Below are 23,670 nucleotides of genomic sequence, written 5' to 3'. Positions count from 1 at the left end.
CTTAGCATTGAGATCCTCACCATCAGGCCCAAGGCTGAGCATATACTCGGAACTTTACTAAAGTGAACAAATGAATTTTTGCCAGTGGTGCCTTTGCATGGGTACAGAGGTGGTTGGGGGAGAAAAAGTGGGAAAAGAGACCCCCGTGAAAGCAAGAAGAAGGCACAAACTGGTGAATAGTGAATGAGGGCCAGTAATGATTTTTGTAGTTTGAAGTCTGTGCCAGAGTTCCTTTCCCTTGCTGTGGAGCCCACCATCATCCCCCGCCAGGGGTACTGCTTGAAAAATGATGAAATGTACAGCTGGGAATTGATGACAGCAAAGACCTGCACTTTTTTCTGAGTTACCACACAACTGCAGTAGCGGGCTGAATGGCTTTGCTGCGTGACTGGCTGGAGTTAACAGTGCTGCTACTGACGAACCAATTCTTGCCTTTTTCTTTTTCCGTTTATATTAGTTATCACTGAATAATTCCCTTAGTTATGGCTGCCTTTTAGAAAGCTGCTTGATTTTAGTCTGTATTTGCACCACACCCCATTCACAATCATATTTTTTCATGATCCCCTCCATGCTTCATAATCTCTTGAGATCGGGATGTGCATGAGTGATCAGTGTCTAGTAATGGTGAGGAAGCAGCAGCTCTTGGTGAGGATATACAAAGTGCATCTGGGCGACAGGTGAGGAAGGGCATTCAGAACCTGGTGAGTTTCATTATGAAGAACTAAGTGAAAAGCACTAGAATCTGGCTAGTGGAGAGGAGCCAAGTTGAGAAATGCACAGTAGCCCTCGGTCATCCACCAGAAACTATGAGCTAGCTTGGGGTGGTCCCCTGCCCTTCGTCTATGGGGAGAATTTCTCATTTGCTACAATAACATAGACACTGATACATTCAGTGAATGTTTAGGGTCCCTGATACAAATGTAGAACCTCAGAATAGTTCCCAACAGAAGGCCAGGGAAAGGACAACTATCCCTCACCCAGGGAATCAGGAAAATTGGGAGTTGGTGAATTAAAATCCAGTGTCTCTTGTGGAAAGGTTCCTTGAGTGCAGATGCCATGTGCTATACACAAAATAATGTTGTATTAGAGCTGCTGCTGCTGCCAGGATTAACGGGTCAGTATGGGATAGTGATGAGTTTCACAAAGTATGCACTTGTCCAGTTAGGGACTAGGTCTGACATCTGGTCAGTGCAACGATCTCGTACATTTTGGGAGAAGGGAGGTGTGACAGGCACAGGAGAAGGAACATGGCTTTGGTTGTGGGAGATTTGTGGGAAGAAAGCAACTGAGATCCCAATCCCAAGTCTGGGAGAGGCACAGAGTAAAGGAGGAGTGTGGGTCAGAGGGACACTGTAGACTGAGCGCCTCTGTGGTCAACAGGAAGCAGCTCACTGGGTGCGGAGACTGCATGACTGGAAGGGAGATGCTGGTGTCCCCAGTGAGGAGGCAGACATGTCCTCGGGCAGCAGGGGGAAGAGTGGTGTTGACATAATGTGGAGAAGGCAGAGCTGTGTGGTGGGGACACATTAGGGTCCAAGCTGAGGAGGTTCATGAAGGATCCGTGAGGTTGGGATAATTAATAACACCTAGGAGGGAGCGCAGAAGGGCAAGCAGCAGCACATGTATGGAGTTAGACCCTGGGCAGGTGAATAGCGGGAGCCCCTACATGCTGGTAGGCATCCTGCTCCAGGCCCCCTTGCCCTCTCTCTGGGGGGACGGTCTCTCCCTTGGGGCCCCCACCATTTCAGAGCCAAGATCCTAACAGGAATGTAAGGGTTAAAAGAGCTACCTGAAACCTGTCTGGGATGTGAAGGGCAGAGCAAGAAGTAGAGGTGAGCAAGAAGTGGAGGTGACAGGGAGCAGTGCAGGTTGGTAGCATGTGTCAGGACGCCCAGCTGCCTCTCCCTACCACCCCTCGGTCACCAAGGACCAGTTAGAAGCTTGGGACGTAAGGGATGCAGGTGGCTCTGAGAGACACAAGTAGCTCTGAGGAGCCTGCCACGTGCCACGTATTGGTTGGGGATTTCACAGTGAACATAACAGGTGTGGTCCCTGGCCTGCAGGAGCCTACACTCCATGGGCGAAACAGACAACAGGCAAAGGAAGAAAGCTACTTTGGGATAAGTGCTCTACAGGAATGAGCAGGCTGACGTGCTGGACAAGGACCGTGGGGCACGCAGGAAGCAGGCACGGCCTCTCCAAGGGAAAATTCACAGTACTGTACAATCACCACTTCTACCCAGTTCCAAAACATTTTCACCCCCAAAAAGGAAACCCTGTACCAATTAGGAAGTTACTCCTCATTCTCTTTCGATTTGCATTTTCTGTGAATTCTAGGAAGGGTATCTATCCTACAACACATGACTTGCCGGCCTTCCCTCACTGAGCAGGTTTCAAGGCTGTATTACTACTTCGTTCCTTTTCATGTCTGAATGATCCATTGCAGGGACAGACTTTATACATGTCTTCCAGTGAAACACTGTGGCTGCATACATTTAAAGACGGCCCACAGCCACTGCTGCCTTTTATGCTTAATTGAAAGCTTCCATTATAGGGTGCTCAGTAACTTTTATTTATTTTTAAAATCTTACTTATCTAAGTAATCTCGACACCCGACATGGGGCTCGAACTGACAACCTCAAGATCGAGAGTCCCATGCTCTTCTGACTGAGCCAGCCAGGCACGCGTGCTCTGTAACCTTTAAGTCAGCTCTTGTGTCACCTGGGTTCCTCAGTTGGTTAAGCGAGTGCCTTCGGCTCAGTTCATGATCCCAGAGTCCTGGGATCGAGCCCTGCATTGGGCTCCCTGCTCAGCAGGGAGCCTGCTTCTCCCTCTCCCTCTATCTGCTACACCGCCGCTTGTGCTCTCTCTCTCTGTCAAATAAATAAATTGAAAATCTTAAAAACAAAGTCAGCTCTTTATTTAATCCAAATTCTATAGGAAAATATGACATGTTCACACTGTGTATGTTGGCTAACTTCTGTTGATGAAGTGGAAAATTGTCTAAGAGGTGTATTTGCTGTAATGTTTTCTACAGATGAAACAATCGGTATGTCAGTATAAATCTTAGCATTTACTTCTTTTTAGTCCCTGGGAACATCACGGCTCTCTAGTGTGGGGTTCCTGAGGCTTTGGGATTGAATGTGAAGGGGGGCAGGACTCACCGTGTGCCCAGTTCCGCTCCTGCTGCTCACCCTGGTTTCGGGCTGTTCAGATCCCTAGTGCTGTAAACTGCTCAGAATCAGACTTGTGTGTGTCCCCCGAGGTTCCGTTAATAAGTCAAAAAATGAACCCCTTCCTTACTAGAATTCTTGCAGATGGATTTCTGGGACAGAATATATTATGCTGGCCTGAAAAAAATGAAAGGCTTGAGTTACTGTGGTATTTTTAGGACTACTAGGGTCATCTCTAGGTGGTGGGGCTGGAGCTTTATCTATAATGTGCATAGGAAACATTTTTTTTCTCTAATGTGCATACAACTACTTTAGAATGAAGCAAGTCTTTTTTTTAAATAAACAGCTATTATGCCAGCAATCTACTGAAAGGAGCTTCTCACCACCCAGAGGCCACTGGCGCTGGCTCAGACGCACCTGGGGGGCGTGTTCAGGCACATCCCCAGAACTTCAGATACAGTGGGTGCAGGTGGGGCCCAGGAATATGCGTTTGTGACAGGTTACCAGCGCGGCTGGCCTGTGACCCCACTCAGCCCGTGCTCTGTGGCAGCCGCCCTCCACCAGAGGCCGTTTTCTCCTCAGCCTGGCTGATGGCGCAGGCCCCCAGGAACCTTTCCCAGAAGAGGGGTCTTCGAGACCAGGAGACTGTGTGTTGGGCAGCTGGGGCCCAGGTGAGCTGTGCTTGATGCCTGTTGTCTCCCGAGGTTCCCATTTCACTCTTCCCCCCAAGCCCCTTCTTACCAGGGATGTTAGAAAGATCATGAGGTCTATCCACTGGCCGTCCCTTGCATTGTTGTCTGTCCATCTGGCGTCTCCACATGGCTCTGTGCTCACCCTGGTGCTTCCCTCGGAGGCCTGACCTCCCTGCCTTGCTTTGCCCGCATCTGGTGCCAGTGGTCCTGTCTCTGCCCCACGCCAGGCTGGAGCAGTGCTACTTTATAGGCGGCAGCAGCCCCCGGTGTTGTTACAGGGACCAGTCACGTGCGAGGACAGAGCCATATCCCTCTGTCAGGAAGGACAGACACTCTATGGCCCTACACAGAGGGCCCTCTACAGGGGCGTCACTCAGAAGAATGACAAAGATCACTCTGCGTAAGGATGCCCATTCCCTCAGGGCCAGACTGTCTGTGTTCCTTTGTTCAGAGAGAGACGCAGACCGGAAGACCCGAGAAAGGAGGAGACAGACAGAGGCAGCGGAGACTGTTGGGTGGAGGGAGGGAGATAAAGCCGAAGAGTCTGAGAGCAGGCACGACACACAGAGACTGCAAGAAAGGGAAAGCAAGACACCAGAGGGCTCAGGACAGGGTGGACAGCACGTGTGACAGCACGCGGGAACAAGGGAGGGGCGAGATATGGAAAGCAGTGGGACAGAGTGTGGCAGGTAGAGCATGGCACTGGGGGACAGCCCGCAGCGAGGGAGACACGGCCTGTGGGAAGAGCAGGGCGACACGAATGCACATGTGCTCACGCACACAGCGGAGACCGACTGAGGGGCAGCAGGCACTCGAACGGCCCAGGCCTTTGGGGGGCAGCGGGCCCGTTCTGAGCATCAGACCATTAGAGCACTCCCTCAGGGATTCCCCCACCGGGGACACAGGCGAGCATCACGCTTACCATGAATCGGCTCTCAGGACAAATGAGTGGGATTCAGGATAAAGAGAAACAAAGGGGCAGCTTTGGTAAATATTCCACAGCCCCTTCTCCGTCAGAGAGGATGCCCTTCCCGCTACGCCGAGTGTGTGTTTTAGGGAAGAAGCCCACAGTGGGGTAGCTTCCCAGGGATGACAGCACACAGTTGTGGCAGAGCCTGACAAACCGGCACGTAACTTCCTGAGCTGCTAACCCGGCCGTGTGGTGTGCAGGCCCCCGTGGTCTTATCGTGTGTCCCCTGGCCCTGGGCAGCAGGTGTGCACTGGGGCGACGAGGAGACCGAGACGCTCCTGGCCATCCTGTGGGATGCTCAACATCATGAGAAACTCCAGACTCGTGAGCACAGCCAGACCTACAGGGCGATGGCAGGACGACTCCGGGAGCAGGGCTTTCTGCGGACCCCAGAGCAGTGTCGCACCGAGTTCACCAGCCTGCCGTCGAGGTACCACAAGGGGAGGGCAGGCCGTGTGCCTGAGCCTTGTGTCCTCTGTGAGGCCCTGTCAAGCTCCTGGGCCTCTGCACCCACGGTGGCAAGCGGTGCTGTTCCTGGCCAAGAAGGAAGGGCTGCAGAGCCCGGAGAGCTGAGTCAGCAGAACGGGGAGCCCACAGAGGTCGGAGAAGGGGCCCGGGCAGATGGTGCAGCCGGGGATGAGCAGGACTTCCGGGATTCTGCCCGGGAAGGTAGGAGACGTGACCCGCCAGTCTTGTTCCCACACAGAGTTGGTGGAACTCTTGGCTCTGACAGCCAAGGGACAGGGACATCCCCCCAGTGGCCATCAGCCCAGCCATCAAGAGGGAGCTGCCTCTGCCGCTGGCGTGCTCACTGTCCTGATGGACGGCCTGGCACGGGCCCGGGAGGCCAGCTCTCGGTGTGGAGGCTTTCCCCTTGACCTTCAGAGCCCAGGTCCGCATCCGCCAGCCTCTTTCACGGAGTATGTGGCATTTTTCCTCTGCAGCTCCCTTCCTCGGCTTCCTCAGACTGCCACAGGCTCCAGCCCAGACTCTCTCCCCTGCCCTCCTGCTCCAGCACCACCCTCCTTTCCTGGCCTGAGCGTGTGCTGGCCACATCGTGGTAACACGCTTTCCTCTCATTTCAGCCAAGCTCAGGGCAGCCTGTTGTTACTCAGCTGCCGGCAGCAAGACCATCAAGAGTTGAGGTGAAGCCTGGAGATAGACTGGCAGATAACCCAGTGCTGGCCTCTCGGCCTCAGACGTGTCACGGTCTGAACATCCAAAAAGAGACAGTATGGGGCGCCTGGGTGGCTGAGTCAGTTAAGCGTCTGCCTTCGGCTCAGGTTGTGATCCCTGGGTCCTGGGATCCAGCCCCGTGTCAGGATCCCTGCTCAGCAGGTAGCCTGCTTCTCCCTCTCCCTCTGCCTGCTGCTCTGCCTACTTGTGCGCACACTCTCTTGGGGTCAAATAAATAAATAAAATCTATTTTTAAAAAAGAGAGATGGTATAGGACAGTAGGTGGAATCTAGGGGCAATTTTCCCTTGACCACAGGGTTTGGAGCTTGAAAGTACTACAATCGGAGAATGAAACTAGGCTAGTACTTAGCAGAAAGCTGAATCCCGTGAGGAATTCCATTTAAGGGGTGTGTGGGTGGCTTAGGTGGTTAAGCATCTGCCTTTGGCTCAGGTCATGATCCCGGGGTCCTGGGATTGAGCTCGCTGCTTAGTGGGGAACCTGTTTCTCCCTATCCCTTCCTGGTGCACACACTTGCTTTCTCTCTTTCTCCAATAAATAAGTAAGATCTTTTTAAAAAAAAGAAAGAGGGAGGGCGCCTGGGTGGCTCAGTTGGTTAAGCAACTGCCTTCGGCTCAGGTCATGATCCTGGAGTCCCGGGATCGAGTCCCACATCGGGCTCCCTGCTTAGCAGGGAGTCTGCTTCTCCCTCTGACCCTCCCCCCTCTTGTTCTCTCTCTCTCTCTCTCATTCTCTCTCTCTCAAATAAACAAAATCCTAAAAAAAGAAAGAAAGAGGGCACCTGGGTGGCTCAGTCAGTTGATCGTCTGCTTTTGGTGATCCCGGCGTCCTGGGATCGAGTTGTGCATAGGGCTCCCCACTCTGCGGGGAGCCTGCTTCTCCCTCTGCCTGCCGCTCCACCTGCTTTCTCTCTCTGTTAAATAAATAAATAAAATCTTTAAAAAAATAAAAAAGAAAAAGAAAAGAAAGAGACAGTATAGAACAGTAAGTGGAATCTAGCAGTTTTTTTCCCCATGACCACAGGGTTTGGAGCTTGAATATACAACAACTGGAAAATGAAATGAGGCTCTTACTCAGCAGAAGGCTAAATCCCGTGAAGAATTCCATTTAGGTATTTCTCCCTTATGGCGCTTTAACTGTAACTTTCCTCATTGTTCTGTTCTTTCTCCATACTCCCGTGTCTTTCTGTTCCCTCCAGTCTTGAGATCAAGAATAAAACTAAAACAGAGAATCAGAAATGGGATGATTCAGGGCAAGCAGAAGTGAAGAAGGCCCTATGGAGAAAGTCTAGTGAAATTTTTTGGCACCCCGAGCCCAAGAGAGGCCAGAAGGGTGAGCCTGAGCCAAGAGGGCAACGTAGACGTTCTCCAGGGGAGCGTGCACGGAGACCCCCGTCCCAGGACAGGCGGAGTCAGCAGACTCTCCGTGCTGGTGAGAAGGCCTGGGCGCATGTCCCGAGTAGGGGAGACTACTCTCAGGGCTCTCCCTGTCACCACCAGCCAGTCCCCAAATTGGAAAAAACATCTAAGTGCCAGCAGTGTGGGAAAAGCTTTAGCCAAGGTTCTTACCTCATTCGGCAACAGAGAATCCACACAGGAGAGAAGCCTCACAAGTGCAGTGAATGTGGGAAAGGCTTCAGTGAGCGCTCCAACATCATTGCCCACCTAAGGACGCACACGGGGGGAGACCCTACCGCTGTGGGGAATGTGGGAAAAGCTTCAACCAGAGCTCCAGCCTCATTGTCCACCAGAGGACCCACACTGGCAAGAAGCCTTACGAGTGCGCTGTCTGTGGGAAGAGATTTAACATCAGCTCCCAGTTCAGCTCTCACCGGCGAGCCCACACCGGGCAGAGCCCCCCCTCCACCCCACGCGCACTGTGGGAAAAGCTTCAACAACGGCGCCCACGGCCATGCCCACCAGAAGACACACACCGGGGAGAAGCCGTACAAGTGCCCTCGGAGTGAGAAAAGCTTCCCCAAGAATCCCGTCCTCATCCACCATCAGGGGGCACACAGAAGACACACTCACACCCCAAGAAGGGACGCATGCTGCGATGGTGCAGGAAAGCCAACAGATCAATTCCCTAGTTTGAGTCTCTCCTGGAGCTTCCATTGGCTTGTGGAGGCTTCTGCCAGCCAGTCCGTGGCTCAGCAGGAGACCTACAAGTAGATCTCAAGAACCACAGCGGGACTAGGGCTCTCCCTGTAATGCCCTAAGCATTACTATTTCTAATGAAAATAAAGGTGTTTCGGGGTGCCTGGGTGGCTCAGTTGGTTGAACGACTGCCTTCGGCTCGGGTCATGATCCTGGAGTCCCGGGATCGAGTCCCGCATCGGGCTCTCTGCTCGGCAAGGGGTCTGCTTCTCCCTCTGACCCTCTTCTCTCTTGTGCTCTCTGTCTCTCATTCTCTCTCTCTCAAATAAATAAATAAAAATCTTTAAAAAAAAAAAAAAAGGTGTCCCTCCCTCCACTCTCTTGGCCATTGGTGCTAATTTTCTGCATTAGAAACTTTATCCTCAGGGCGCCTGGGTGGCTCAGTCATTAAGCATCTGCCTTCGGCTCAGGTCATGATCCCAGGGTCCTGGGATCGAGCCCCATGTCAGGCTCTCTGCTCCGCGGGAGGCCTGCTTCTCCCTCTCCTACTCCCCCTGCTTGTGTTCCCTTTCTGGCTGTCTTTCTCTCTGTCAAGTAAATAAAACCTTAAAAAAAAAAAAAAAGAAAAGAAACTTTATCCTCATGCGGAGGCCCATAGGGTCCCAAAATGATCCAAGGGTAGAGCCTGTGGCGGTGGAGAACATGCAGAGGAGCAGGAGAATTGGGTTGGGGAGGGTTGCACACTCACTGAGAGGGACATCACAGGTGAAAGGAAAACTCAGGGGTGCAGGAAAAGGAATGGGGTGTCAAGAGCACTAAAATCCAATCTAAATCATATTAATTCTGAACAGATATTTAACCTTCTGTGAAATTTCCACGGATAAAACATGGTAAAAGTTGGGCACGTCGTCCTGTTTCCTGGTCTGTGCATACAAGCTGTTAGTACCTTGTCTAATTATGGTGAAAGCAAGTGTCATGGTCTCTGCTTCAGTCTTTTTAAAGAATTAAACAAGAACAAAGAAGAATGTTCTACTTCAAAACCAAAAAATAAAAAATTTTTAAAGTTTTAATTTGGGGGAAGAAAGGTAAGGAAGGCAAGTCCTAAGAATCTATGTCAGCGTTTCCCCCAGTTGAGCCTTGCCCGGGCTCATTTCCCTGCACACACTGTCCCTGAGCATGACCCTCACAACAGGCTAGGCAGGTCAGTTCCCAGAGACCCAGGCTTAACTCTGCTGTACACAGAGGGAAAAAAATAACATCTTTCCAGAGCCCATGTGAAGGCAAACAGAAGGGTTTCACTGTGCCATGTCTGGGACAGCTGACTTCACTGGACATCATGGTGGGGAACAGAGACACAGCCCAGAGTGGATCAGTTAGGGAAGGGCTTTGGATACCCGCTCAAAGAGCTGGATTTGCTTAATGAGGGAACCAGTGGAAGTCAATGGAAACAAGGAATGGAGGTGCCCAGGGAGGCCTCTGTAGCAGGCTTCTCCCACTCCTGGGGTGCCACGGCCAGGGAGTTGGGGGCAACTGCTGACTGCTTGCCTTGTTGGAAGTGGGGGCTGCCTCCACGCTCCAAACTGCTTCATGCTCCAGTCTGCTGGGCAGAGAAAGGAACTCAGCCCAAGCCCAGCCTGTCAGCTGCCCCGGACAGTCTGGAGGAGACAGGTAAGAATTGGAGAACACATTCATTTATTCATTCCTTCAGGAAATATTTGATATTTCCTGGTTCTCTGATATACCAGGTTCCTTAGCAGCCAGATACAACGCTGTCAATGAGGTAGACACTCTATCTTCCAGAATCACCTCACCAGACCTTTGGAAGTACCAGCACCAGTTGGGCAGCACCACCCAGCTCCAACACCCCCAAGATGTGACCCAGATTTGCAGGGCCTCTCTTCCAAGTCTTGACTAATCCAACCTTTTTGCTGTGTTCCCCCAACCCCATGTGGAGTATCTGTCCCCTGCACTTACTGTGTTAGATACCTTACTGTCTACCTCCCATTGACTCACACAGCCTGATCTCTGCTCTAGCCACTGGAGAATGAATTTGAAGTAGGTGTATAAAAGGTAATACCTCCAAGCCTATAGATCTCCTCTCAGGTATAGAACACCCTCCTGGTTTGGTTCAGCCTTTCATATGTCTATTGAGAAGCCAGTTTTCCCTCCTGTATATGAAATACTAGGACTCTCCATATGGTTTCTATACTTCCTCACTGGAACATTTTAACTAATTGACATAATTTCTCAGTGGACACTTCCTTGCTGAAGATTACTAACCATTCCTATAGGCAAGATCCATATTCTCACAACCCAAAGAAGGCCAAAGCCATAGATCACGCCCCTCCACAGATATCTGTTGTGGTTCTTCAGTCTAAGGTGGCAGATGGGTGCCTGCAGCCAAAACAGGAGCTGGATCCCTCCAGCCTCCTGACCCCACTTCACATACCCCTGGGCACCTCTTCTCAGCCTCTCCTGTGAAGGGACTACCCTACCAGCCAGTGCAGGAACAGCCTGGGGAATCCTGGGACCCTCGGCTGGAGTGTGCCCATTTCACTGCTGACCTCATCACACGCAATTCTCTGCTTTCCCTATTTTAGCTCCAGCCTCATAGTCCTGGTACTCATCCTTGGCTGGCTTCCTGGCAGACAGTGAGGACTGAGCAATCATTACTCGTGGAGAACACAGGACCCTAGGAAGTAACCTAAGTCCCTGTGGTAGGGGTCATGCCTCCAAGAGTGAACTTTGTGCAGCCCTGGTCTGGCAGATGGAGGATGTGGCTCAGATATGCTCTGTGGATTTGGCCATTCTTTTGGCACCTCTGGAGATTTTGCAGAAGTTTGAGATACACTGAGTATTGCAGGGGTTTCCTGGGAGGCCCAATGGACACTGCTATCACAGGTTAGGTGATGTGCATAGAGATTCAGCGCACGGAGCTGGATTTTGAATGTGGGTCGTGTCAATTCCAAAACCTTTAATTACTTCAGTGTTTCACTCCCACAACCTGTCTGGTCAACACTTTCTGTGGAACCTCAGGACACACACCTTCTACTGCATGTTAGTACCATCAGACTAGTCTTGTGGTGCCAGAGACCTGCCCCCCACCCCCCGAGTATGCAGACACAGCTTAGGAGTCCTGTCACACCTACTACCACCAATTCTCCCAGATGTGCCACAGTGCCTGGGGCATCAGAGTAAGAGCTAGGTAGTACAGTAGAGATTAGACATGGCGCCTAAGAAGCTTTTACAGCCTCAAGGTGGAAAAGGCTAAAGGAGAGATCTCACCTGTTACAAGCATGCTTACTGAAGCTTAAGCTTACCTCTTACCATCAAGGTATTATCCATTGGAGGGCATCCATGCTTAGCAACAAGCATTGTCCATTGGAATCCCTGGTTGGATTGGCTTTAGGGTCAAGACTTTATACTCTGATACAGGAAGCAGTAAGCAGACATATCCCATGTGGGCTGCCTTACTCACTGTGGTTTCTGGGGTTGGCCAAGGACGATGGGGCCTCATACACTCACCCACAGTCTCCCTCTCCTTGGCTTCCTAGCCTCTGCTAAAAGCGGGGCTCTCAATCATTTTACCTGTATTTTCCTTCTTTTTCAACTGACAAGCCACCTGACATGTCCAAAGGGGGTCTTCTCAGTAGAGATGTGCCCCACACCCGCTTTCCCCCGGGTAGTGTCTTCTGATAGATCACCCCTCTGTCCATGCTGAACTAGCTCCCATATACCTGTTCAGAAAACTTTATCAGTCTATACTAAGATCAGACACTCTTCCTTGGGTGACAAAAAGGCACCACAAATGCCCCAAGACAGACTGGTTCATACATGACCCTGCTCAGAACTATCATGGAATGAGCCTTTTGAGGAGACGACCAGAGGGAACCGTGAAGCCTACATATGGAACTGAGCTGTCTCAACCTGACACCTGCACACCAATTCACTAGCTCTCTGTTCCCAATTCAGGGCAAGACACAACTACAAGGTCACATCTATGATGTCACAGGCAGTGACAAACTCTCATCCCTGATCCTTCCTACCTCTCCCATTTCCAGCCTGAGACTCTGATTCTCACCATTTTCCTAAAATAATTGGGTTCCTTTGAAGGCTCCATGGTCTGAATGCGACTTCTGACTCTTCTCTTGGGAAAATCTCTGTGCACGGGCTTTGTGGGCTCCAAGAGAAGCTCTGCAAGTCCTCACAGAACTGCAGAATTGCTGGCTCTTCTTGGGAGCACACACACCATCACCTGGCAAAAATACCTTACCTCCCCCAGGCAGATCATCATATGGGCCCAGGGAAGAAAGGTATAGGTAGAGACATTGCTGGAGAGCCAGAGCTAAAAACGTAAATGAGGAGTGCCGTATGTGTGGCAGGGCAGAACAGAAGAGTCAGGAACCCAGGGTCACAATGGACAGTGGCAGAGAGCACTTCAGAGTCCTGTCTGCTCAGGGCAGTGCAGGGAGAGCCGTGGCAGCCCCCATGCAGAGCCCTGTGGCTCTGACACCTTGCCGCACTGCTCTCAGCCCCCAGCTGGTCTCACTCTGGCCCTCTCCTGAGCAGAAAATCAGTTACATTAGTCTGTTTGAGGGAGGGGTGTGACCCAGACACTGAGGACACAGCCAAAGTTCCCAGAGCTTGCTGGACACTGCAATTCCTGCACCATAGAGCAGGCCTGTTTAAGAGGCAGAAGATTCTCCCCACAGAGCTTGCTCAGGTGAATACACCTGCAGAACAGAACATTTCGGTTCACTTACAGGGAACAACTATCGCCCTTCCTTCATCCTTGGGGACAAGGACCTACTGAAAGTTCAGTGACCGTGAGGGTCCAACCTCACTCTCCACCCACCATCCTTCCTGCACGGTGGGGAGACAGCCTGACCTCGTGGGAAAGCTAGCACCAATGCCCATCAGGAAAATAAACAAGCGCTTAAGCAGCAGCAGAAAAATCAAGTTTCTCCACTTTCAGGCCCTCCACAACCTGGTCTCACTTTCTCTTTACATACTCCCCTTCTCACCATACCTTGGTCTCCCAGGTTCTCACTCCAAATCCTGCACCAAGGTCATTGCCTTCTCAGGGCTTTCTGGATGACATGCCCTCACCCAGGGTTGGATGTCCCTGTGCAGAATGGTCAGGAATTGCTTCAGCTCCAGAATCTTCTTTGATGCATCTTGGGCGCTGCCATCCACAGCAGGCCTCCCAGAGCTGACTGAAGACCTCATGAGGCTGAGCACTTGCTGGTAACTGCAGTCTGAAGAGCTGGGAGGACATCTTCAACTTGCCAAACCCTTAAAGAGGTCAGGATCTGCCATCAGCCACCTGAGAGAATGTGAGCAATAAAGAGGAATTCACCCCCAACAGATGCTGAACAGTTCCTACAACTTTGAAGATCACCTCCAGGTAGGCCTCTCCAATAAAAACTGCGCTCTGGAAAGAGAAAGTGGTGAATGTGAGGCTTCATATCTACTTCATTTTCATTAAGTGTAGGAAAAAAAGTACAGATCTCTTCAGGGGGCATAAGACAGAGTGACACCTAATGGAAATAGCACTGCCTTGGACCACAGGTGGATCTGGTTTCCAGTCCCTGCTTCACTCCACACTAACGGATTTGGGCCAAATTATGCATCTTCTCTAAGTCTCTTTTTCATATCTGAGGATAACAGTACCTATATTGCACAAATGAGAAAAAGATTAGAAATGCTATTTGTAAAGCCTCTAGTTCTGCGCTTGGCAATTAGAAGGTGCAGAGTAAAGGGTGTGTGGTAGTAAGAGAAACTCCATCTTACAGGAATTTCTTCATGGCGTATCTCACCACCTGATATGTATTTATAGATTCAATGTGATTCCCCTGCAAAAATGTAAGCCTCTTGGGAGAGCAGGAATTGGTTTGGTCATGATGGAATCATAGCACCTCCAATACTGTTTGGTGCATTTAACTATTTGGCAAATGAATGAATGGGTGATAAAATACAAGGAAGACGGGGCGCCTGGGTGGCTCAGTCGGTTAAGCATCTGCCTTCAGCTCAGGTCATGATCCCGGGGTCCTGGGATCGAGCCCCATGTCGGGTTCCCTGCTCGGCAGGAAGCCTGCTTCTCCCTCTCCCCCTGCTTGTTCCCTCTCTCGCTGTGTCTCTGTCAAATAAATAAAAAATAAAATCTTAAAAAAAAAGTAAAATAAAATACAAGGAAGACTGGGGTCATCAGATCTGATTAATTGCCTAATTGTCAAGTACTTAGGCATTGGGGCGCCTGGGTGGCTCAGTTGGTTAAGTGGCTGCCTTCGGCTCAGGTCATGATCCCGGGGTCCTGGGATCGAGCCCCATGTCGGGCTCCCTGCTCAGTGGAGTCTGTTTCTCCCTCTCCCTCTGCCTGCCTCTCTGACTACTTGTGCTCTCACTCTGTCTGTCAAATAAATAAATAAAATCTTAAAAAAAAAAAAAAGTACTTAGCATTATAAAGAATACAAAAGGAGACAAAACTGAACAGGTCTGTTTGAGATGTCTCTGACATCTGTCTTCCCTCCATTTCCACTACTAACATTCTAAACAGGATTGCTGAACCTCAGCACTACTGACATCTTGGTCCAGACAGGGATTTATTGTGGATGGGTGGGTTGGGGGGTGGGGGGGGATGCTGTTCTGTGCATTATAGGAGACGGTGCAGGCACACCGCTGGCCTCCATCCACTAGATGTCATGAGCAACCCTGAGGTGTGACCACAAAATTGGCTCCATTGTTACCAAATCCTTTTGGGGGCAAAATCGTCCTTGGTTGGAAACCCTTGTCTAGGGACAAGTCATTAGACTAGGCTGGTATAAAAGTCTTCATCTCTCCACCTAGTCTTCCTACAGAGCAGATCTGGACTTCCTCACTTTCCATATATCTAATCCAATTGTCTAACTAGTCTCTTCCAAAGCCCTGGAGACTTCCTGTTGCCACTGAAATAAGCCAAGATCTCCAAGCTTACAAGGCTGTCCTCAGCATTCAGACCCAATCTACCACTCCAGCTTCAGTGCCCACTCCTCCATGTATATTCTCCAACCAGCACAGGCGATCCAGTCTCAGGTGCTGGAACAAACAGGCTCTGGGATTTCAAGCCTTAGTGCCTTGACCCACTGACTTCTGCCTAAACTACTCTTCTCAGGGTCCGATTCACTGAACACAAGGGGCTGCAGGTCTCCGTCCCTCCCAACCAGGGGAGGAAGGGCACCTGAGCCTAGAAATGTAAAAAGATGGATACTTTTATGTCCTCAAGGAGAGCACCATCGAAAGGCAAGCACCCCACAGGATGAGTACTGGCACCAGCACCACCACCACCACCTTCTTGAAGCCTCCGAATGCTCTGAACTCCTCGGCCCTGTCTCTTACTCACTCTCAAAGCGCCTTATCCTAACTCCACCTAATACCAGGATGTTTCTGGTGGGTTTTGATCACCTGTTTGGGAGCTCTCTGAGGGCAAGGGGAGTGTCTGAGTGCTCTTCTGAGGCAATAGCCCTCAGGGAACAAGTGCTTCATCGGCGTAAATCGCAAGGGCAAGAGGTTCGTAACCTTTCAAAGGTCTCTCCAGGGGGAAATGAACGGACGGGTGCCCCGAAGGGAGACGGGTGGCGCGCTGGCCACCTCCTCCCCACAGGGGCGAGGTCCCGGCACACGGCCCCTCGGTGTCTTCGCGTCCCGGGAGGGTAGAGGGCGGAGCCGCAGCACTCAGGACCTTCCCAACAGGAAAGGTCGGCTTCACGGGCGTCACTCACTAGCCTCACCGTCTTTCCCAACGCGGTGGGCCGGAAATAGCCGCGGGGTATGCCGGGACGCCCAGAAGGACGGACGCTTGCGCCAGGCTCAGCCGGAAACGAGCTGGGCGGAGCACGCAAGCGATGCCTAAAGGACCTTTCTGTTTCTCTGGTTTCTTCCTTCGCTAATCGACAGCCCTCATAACCAGTGAATCGACAGGATCTTCTTGGCGTCATACCCTAGGGCCAATCAGGGTAGTTAAGAAAACGGGGGCCCGGGCTATGGCGTTTGTTAACTCTCTCCTATTGGTTACTGCTCTTCTCTTGGCCAGGCGCTTCCGCCTCTTGACTTGAATGGGTTCTCTTTCCAGCCCTGGTGTTGCTCAGAGGGTTTTACGGATCTGACAGCGGCAGGAGTCAGACCGGCACGCTGTTGGTGTGCTAGGCACAGTTGTAAACACGTCCATACTACGTAATCCTGACAACAATCCTATAAAGTCAGTAGTATTACCTTTTTCATCCTCCAGAAGTAGAAACCAAGACCGTTTTTAAGTGACTGCCATGACAGAAGTAGGGCTAGAACTAGCTTCCAATCCCGTGTTTTCTTCCGTTTCATTTTTCAAAAATTCCGTGAGTACCGCAAATCATTCTCATATTAAAAGGAATTCTCTCGATTCCTATTTCCCAAGCTGCACTCTCTTTACAGAGGAAATAACTGTTACTTGTGTGTATATCTTTTTGTACCTTCATATGCAATTTTGCCTATTTATCTCAATTTTTCTGTTTCAGTATAATGACTTCATTTTTTTAAAAGCTTCTGCGTTTAGTCATGTACCAGAATATATTCAATCCTCAATCATTTCTTCTTTGATATATAGCAAAACACTTTCCTAATTTTCACGTATGTTTTTGTATTATTCTAGATTGGGATATTCTGGATTTGTTTTGAAGAGGGAGCTGATGGATTGGGATGTTGAGTGTGAGGGTAAGAATAGGGATCTGTCAGTGTTTTCTGGCCCCTTTATCCATTCATCATTTATGAAGACAGTAGTTAGCACAGTGAAGGAGTAGCCCTCCATCAAGATATAAACGGAGGGAGGTGGGATATGAAATAGACTAATAAACCTCCCTTGGAAAACATTCCACTTTGATTAAAAATAACATGAACGGTTTTCACTAAACACTCCCACATACGTTATCTATTTGATCCTTACCATGTTCCTGCTGGCTATTCTATTCATTTTACATATGATGAAAGGGAGTGCTGGAGAGATCAGATCCATTGGTTACCATATCTCATTTGCACAGTATACCAAAATGCCCAAGGCTCTTGGCACCTAGTGTCATGAACTTTTTACGGTTTCTTGATGCCTCTCTATTCACAGGACAGTGTAACTGGACCACTACACTAACAGGAGGGAGAGACATAAGAGTCTGATTTGGTGTGTGGGGGGAAACAATGGCATAGCAGCGCTTCTCTGTAACCCCAGTTACGTGTCTCCTCAGCCTCCTAAAATCTTCTTTGGTGCACCCTTAAGGTCCTTGTTCCTTAGGCTGTGGATGAGAGAGTGGAGTATGGGTGTAACTATGTTAAGAACAGGATAAAGATAAGGAAATTGGTCTGACCAAGTAGCTATTCTAGGTGAGATTTAGTCAGAGGTAACTATCCCAAAGAGAATTCCTGCACCACCAGGTGGGACCCTTGGGTTCCTAAGCCTTTGCTTCTCTCTGTCCATGGCTTAGTAGATCCTTGGCCAACTTCTGTAATGTAGATATAGTTAACAAGGACACAAGGACCAAACCCATGGAGAAAGGAAGTATGATTGTAGGAAGATGACTGTGGTCACAAAGACATTGAACTTTTGAAATGTTTATGGACACATGTAACTTTATCTAGGCAGGCACCTCATAAAGGAAGTGGTCAACTGTCCCTCTGCTTTTCACAGAGGGACAGCTGTAATGTGGCAGGCATGTGAACTAGGGAGTTCTCAAAAACATTACGCAGGGCCAGAGTTGCCAACTTCAAGCAGTTTTATCACTGCTTGACCACAGCATGGTGGAAAGCCAACAGATGACAATGTGTGGCCAAGGTTATCACTGCTAAGAGAATGGTCTCAGTGGAGTTGAGGGCCAGGACCAAAAAAAAGGAAAAAAAAAATCAACTATAATCTTATGGCATATTTGTGTATGTCTCCAAGTTTCCTAGCTTTCTGGGATTACCGTATTTTTTATTATCCAAATAATGACATGAGGCTTCTTCTTGCATGGCTGTAGGATGTTTTTGTTTCACATTTTTCTGCAACTTTTCACTAGACATCTCATTTGTGATACACATCCACGTTGATGCATGTAGCTCTATGTTATTTTTATTGCTGTATAGTATTCCACTGTACGACTACCGTATTCATTCATCTATTCTTCTGTTAGTGAACATTTGGGCTATTTCAGTCTTCTATTACAAACAATGCTGTTGTGAACATTATATGTAAATAGATGTATTTTTTAAAAGATTTTATTTATTTGACAGAGAGAGACACAGTGAGAGAGGGAACACAAGCAGGGGGAGTGGGAGAGGGAGAAGCAGGCTTCCCGCCAAACAGGGAGCCCGATGCAGGGCTTGATCCCAGGACCCTGGGATCATGACCTGAGCCAAAGGCAGACACTTAACGACTAAGCCACCCAGGCGCCCAAATAGATGTATTTTTAAAAGACTTTTGGGGCGCCTGGGTGGCTGAGATTGTTAAGAATCTGCCTTCGGCTAGGGTCATGATCCCAAGGTCCTAGGATCAAGCCCTGCGTTTCGGGCTCCCTGCTCAGTGGGGAGCCTGCTTCTGCCTCTCCTTGTGCTTTCTCGCTCTGTCAAATAAATAAATAAAATCTTTTAAAGAAATAAAAATAAATAAAAGACTTTCTCCAGAATATGCCACAGGGAAATAAGTCATTGGTATGCACATCCTCAAATTTACTAAATAATGCCAAATACCGCAGGCAGTATTTAAAAATTCCTGGTGTTTTGGGGCACCTGGGTGGCTCAGTCAGTTAAGTGTCTGCCTTTGGCTCAGGTCATGATCCCAGGGTCCTGGGATCCAGCCCTGCGTCAGGCTCCTTGTTCAGTGGGGAGACTGCTTCTCCCTCTCCCTCTGCCCCTCCTCCCTGCTCTCTCTCTCTCAAATCAATAAAATCTTAAAAATAAATAAATAAAAGTTCCTGGTGTTTCATATCATTATCATCTCTTGGCACTGTCAGTCTTTTAAATTACTACCAATCAGAAGGAATAAGATAATATTTCATGTGGCTTTAATTTGAATCCGATTCCTAATGAAATTTGGTATGTTTTGATAGATGATTAACAAATTGTTTCTTACAATTAGAAATTTAGACCTCAAGTATTTCTCAGATTCTCTAGGAATGCCTTTTCCTGGTTGTCATTTGTCATTTTGTTCTCTGTACAGCTCTGAGTCTTTCCACCTTTCACAACTGGCCCTTTGTTAACTGTTTCTCCACGCTGCTTCCACTCTTTCTTGTCTGCTTCTCGCTGCATGCAAAGCTTGGGGCACAGTACTCTTGTTTTTCAAAACAGGGTTCATATGAGGCTTCCCTGGTGCCTGAGAATAATGGAACTGTAGCACAGAAAACTAAAATCAAAATCAGGTAGTACTCCCTTTTCATTATTGGACATGGCTTTTACAGGGGTTCACCCACTGATTGTCTTTTTAGTTTTTGCCTGACATCATGTTTATGGCATCTGAGCATCTTCTGTATTAAAAGCCTCCTTTTTTAAATTTAATGTCTTCACTCTCCTTGTCTCGATCTACTTCTCCCACCAGAAAAACAAAAGAAGTTAATATTATACTGTCTTTGAGATGTATATTACCTTACCAGTAGTAATGGAGACACTTGGTGTCCAGAAAGGGGCTTCTAAATACCATTTGAGAGAAATGGGTGGGCTGGGGCAGGGATAATACAAGATGAGCATGGAATATCCTGTGGTGCTAGAAAGCAAAAAAGTGCTGAAAGAATATAGGGAAAAGTCAGAAAAAACAAAAGTTTGAATAGGCTCTCAATGATCAAATAGCAAACAATATTAACAGATTATAAACCATTGGATAAAATAGGAAACCTTGATTCTGTAACATGTAAATAAATGAATAAATTGAGTTTCGTTAGTAATAGGATATTTACCTAGTTTCAAATTACTTCCCCATTAAAGTTAATTAGAAAATAAATAAAAATAGATGAAATACAGGAAAAGCCTAGTAGACGCCACCTTCACTTAGTGATCCAAGTAATATCATTAACAATGGGACAAATTGGGGGTGCCTGGGTGGCTCAGTCGGTTAAGCGTCTGCCTTCAGCTCAGGTCATGATCCCGGGGTCCTGGGATTGAGCCCCGCATCGGGCTCCCGGCTCAGCAGGAAGCCTGCTTCTCCCTCTCCCACTCCCCCTGCTTGTGTTCCCTCTCTCACTGTCTCTCTCTCTGTCAATTTAATAAATGAATAAAATCTTTAAAAAAAAAACAACAATGGGACAAATTGAAATATACATCACCTGTCTTTGTCTGCTCAGGCTGCCATAACAAAATACCATAGAGTAGGTGACTTCAACAGGTAAGTATTTTCCCACGTTTCTGTAGGCTGGAAAGTAAAAGATAAATGTTGTGGGAGGATTCAGTTTATGGTGAGAGCTCTTTCCTGGCTGGCAGATGAACACTTTGTTCACACATGGCATTTTCTCTGAGTGGGTGTAGAGAAAGAGCTCTCCTTTTCTTCCCTTTTTTTTATAAGGTCACCAATTTTATTGTATTAGGTGCCTACCAAACCCTAATTAACTCCTAAAGGCCATATATTCAAATATAATCACACTGGGGACTAGGGCTTCAATGAATTGGGGGAGGGGGGAGGGGAACAGCACAATTTAGTCCATAGCAACATCTGATAGGATACAATGAGAAGGCAACATCATGCTGTGGTATTCCTGCCAGAGAGGCAAGACTTGAATTAAGAGGAAGCATAAAACCCAAACTGAGGGATGTTCAATAAAATAACTGGCTAATGATCTTCAAAGTGTCAGAATTATGAATGCCAACAAAAGACTGAGGAACCATGTCAGACTGACAAAGATGTGACCGGGCGCCTGGTTGGCTCAGTCAGAAGAGCATGCGATTGTGAGTTGTGAGTTCAATCCCCATGTTGGGTGTACAGATTATGTAAAAAGAAAATATTAAAAAAATGAGATGTGACAACTAAATGCATGTATAAATCTTAAAATCTTCTTGCTATGAAAAACTTTACTGGGACAACTGGCAAAAGCTGAATGGAGTTTGAGGATTAGCTATCATGTGTTAATGTTCATTTAGTAATTTTGATGGCTATATTGTGGTCCCAAAGGGGAATGTTCCTGTTTTTTGGAGATACACACGATATTTGGAGGACAGAGTATCAAGTTGTCAATGTATTCTCAAATGATTCAGAGGGGAAAAGTCCTTTGTATTATGCTTTCAATTTTTCTGTAACTTCTTCATTATTTCAAAAAAGGAAAAACTGTTTTTTGAAAAAAGCACAACCTTCACAGTCAAGAGTATTTGGGTTTGATTCCCAGGCCTCCACTATGTACTCTTGAGCAAGTTTCCTCCTGTGCTCCAATGTGCTCATCTTAAAATGGGAACAGTATAGGTTGTTGTGAGGAGTAAATGAATTGATTCTGAGAAAGAGGTTAGATAATTACCTAACACATGGTAAGTACTAATAAAGTTAGCTATGGGTAATATAGTCAAATAAACTGGACCTCTTCACCAAATGTTTAATGGAGCTTGCAAATCATTCTGTAATTTAGAGCCCATATGCTAGAGCATAAGCTCACCAAGCCAAACTCACTTTTCAATTCCTATTTCTCACCAACTCCTTTATTGTGACATCTCCTAACCATGGCAATGGAATTGAACCTCAGGACTGTGAAGACAGGAAAATAATTGACTCCCTGCATTGGCAGGTTCAAAATTTGGTCCTTTGATTCAGGTATTCATACAGACTTCACTACATTATGAGGCACATTATGGTTCTAGATAGACTCTATGAAAGGCTCTATATGGTGTGCCCTTCAATTCATTTAAATCCACTGACCAGACTAGCATATTTATATGCTGGGCATCTTTCATTTACTTAGATTCTGGAAACTTAAAATTGGTCTGGTTGTTTTTTTCATTTTTCAAATTTCCAACTAAGACACCAAACATACTTTTCTTCTGGAACTCTGGAAATAGAACTTCAAAGCCCTTCATGTCAAAGAATGAAGGGCTTTGCCTCATATTTAATTGCATCTTTCCCAGTTTTTGACTTTGTGTCACTGACAAAGTGATTCACTACTGGGAATGGAATATGAACACATGTGCCATCTGATGTTTAGGATGATCCCCGTGATGCTTTCACGTCCCAAAGCAGTCAGTCAGTCTCCTCCCTCCTGAATTGTTCAGAATATTGAGAAAAGCAGCCAAGACTTGCTTCTGAAAGACAATCCCAGATGTTGTAATTGCCCACCTTTGCCCGGTTTTCTGCCAATTCCTCCCCTAATTTCACAATACTCCGCAAGTAGTCACTTGTGGATTAGCTATCGCATCACGAATTGGGGTTGGCTGCCTCCTATCACGAAAATTGGTCCTGAGCTGCAAGCACTCCCCATTTGTGACTTTGTGTTCTCAGTATTCTTTGTAGCCTGAGCAATAAAGAAAAATGAAAATTAAAAAAAAAAAAGTGTAATCCTAAATTTTTGATCCTGGTAGAGAGGACTAGATGTGTTTTTGTGTTTTAAGTGTTTAATTTTTTTGGAAGATGGTTGAGAGTGATACTCTTGAGAGCTCAGTTTGTGCCTGACTATTTTGCATGGAATTTCTAACTTATTCTTTCCTGACTTGATCAGAATGGGAAATAGGGTTTTCAGTGTAGAGTAACATTGAGGTAGTGGGGCAAGTAAACCACAAAACAAGCTTTGTTTAGAAGGATGAAGTCAGAGGAGAAATAAAATGAAAATGTCTCCAGTCAGAAAGATTAAGGTATTTGATCAAGGGAAGAGGAATTTTATCCCTGAATCTTAGAATAGGAACATTGGAGAGATTGTAAAAATGATACTGTAGAAGTGCCATTTAACTAAAAAATTAAGAATGGAAATACAAATTTTTTCCTTTAAGGAGGACAAGTAGCTATGATGCTGGCTAATGCTCCCTCACCATAAAGGATGAAGGAAACATTTAAGCATGTTTTCTGAACTCATCCCTGTAAGCCATTATTCCTTAAGCTACTAACATAATTTTTTTAAGAAATTCTTTCTAAACTGAAGCATATTTTTTATATTTGTGAATATTAAAGATCCTTCACTTTTTTTCTTCAAATGCTTTGACACTGTTCAGTTGTTTATACACAAAATGGACAAATTCTTAGTGTGAAAATTATGATTTTGGAAATCCATCCATTGGTCTAAAAAATTCAAAAGTAAGCATTCTTAAGTTTTCACTTAAAGGTGCAGAGTATCCAAATACTATAAAGCTTAATGTTGTTCTGATTTTTTAGAGGAAGGGGGGAGGGGCTGAGGGAGAGAGAGAATATTAAGCAGGCTCCATGCCCAATGTGGAGCCTGACACAGGGATCTATCTCACAACCCCGGGATCTTGATCTGAGCCAAAATCAAGAGTCAGAGGCATAACCAACTGAGCCACCCACTAACTTTCGTGTTAGTGTCAAGATCAGTGCAACTCCAAAGTCATCGTCCTACTGTGATGGAAGTGAGAAGCAACTCTGACAGTTTAGCTAAATCTGAAA

The 23,670-nt window shown here is 47.5% G+C and overlaps 1 protein-coding gene and 1 long non-coding RNA gene across 2 annotated transcripts; one reads left to right on the top strand and one right to left on the bottom strand.

The window, feature by feature from the left end:
* Positions 1 to 5,185: 5,185 nt before the first annotated feature.
* On the top strand, positions 5,186 to 8,201 carry LOC118021992 (zinc finger and SCAN domain-containing protein 32-like). The gene is given in 4 exon segments (XM_035022474.1): positions 5,186 to 5,504; positions 7,183 to 7,710; positions 7,713 to 7,900; positions 7,902 to 8,201. Coding segments are annotated over 4 exon segments (1,335 nt in total).
* A 3,598-nt stretch (positions 8,202 to 11,799) lies between these two features.
* LOC118021763 lies at positions 11,800 to 20,546 on the bottom strand. The gene is made up of 3 exons (XR_004682268.1): positions 20,411 to 20,546; positions 19,742 to 19,872; positions 11,800 to 13,560 (listed from the first exon to the last, which is right to left on the bottom strand). It is a non-coding gene; the product is annotated as an uncharacterized LOC118021763 (long non-coding RNA).
* Positions 20,547 to 23,670: the final 3,124 nt, after the last annotated feature.

This window comes from Mirounga leonina, unplaced genomic scaffold (genome assembly GCF_011800145.1).
Source record: "Mirounga leonina isolate KUSES-001 unplaced genomic scaffold, KU_Mleo_1.0 Mir_175, whole genome shotgun sequence".
Classification (NCBI taxonomy): domain Eukaryota; kingdom Metazoa; phylum Chordata; class Mammalia; order Carnivora; family Phocidae; genus Mirounga; species Mirounga leonina.
The sequence above is the reverse complement of the archived record's forward strand: the minus strand, read 5'-3'. Positions and strand labels throughout refer to the sequence as shown.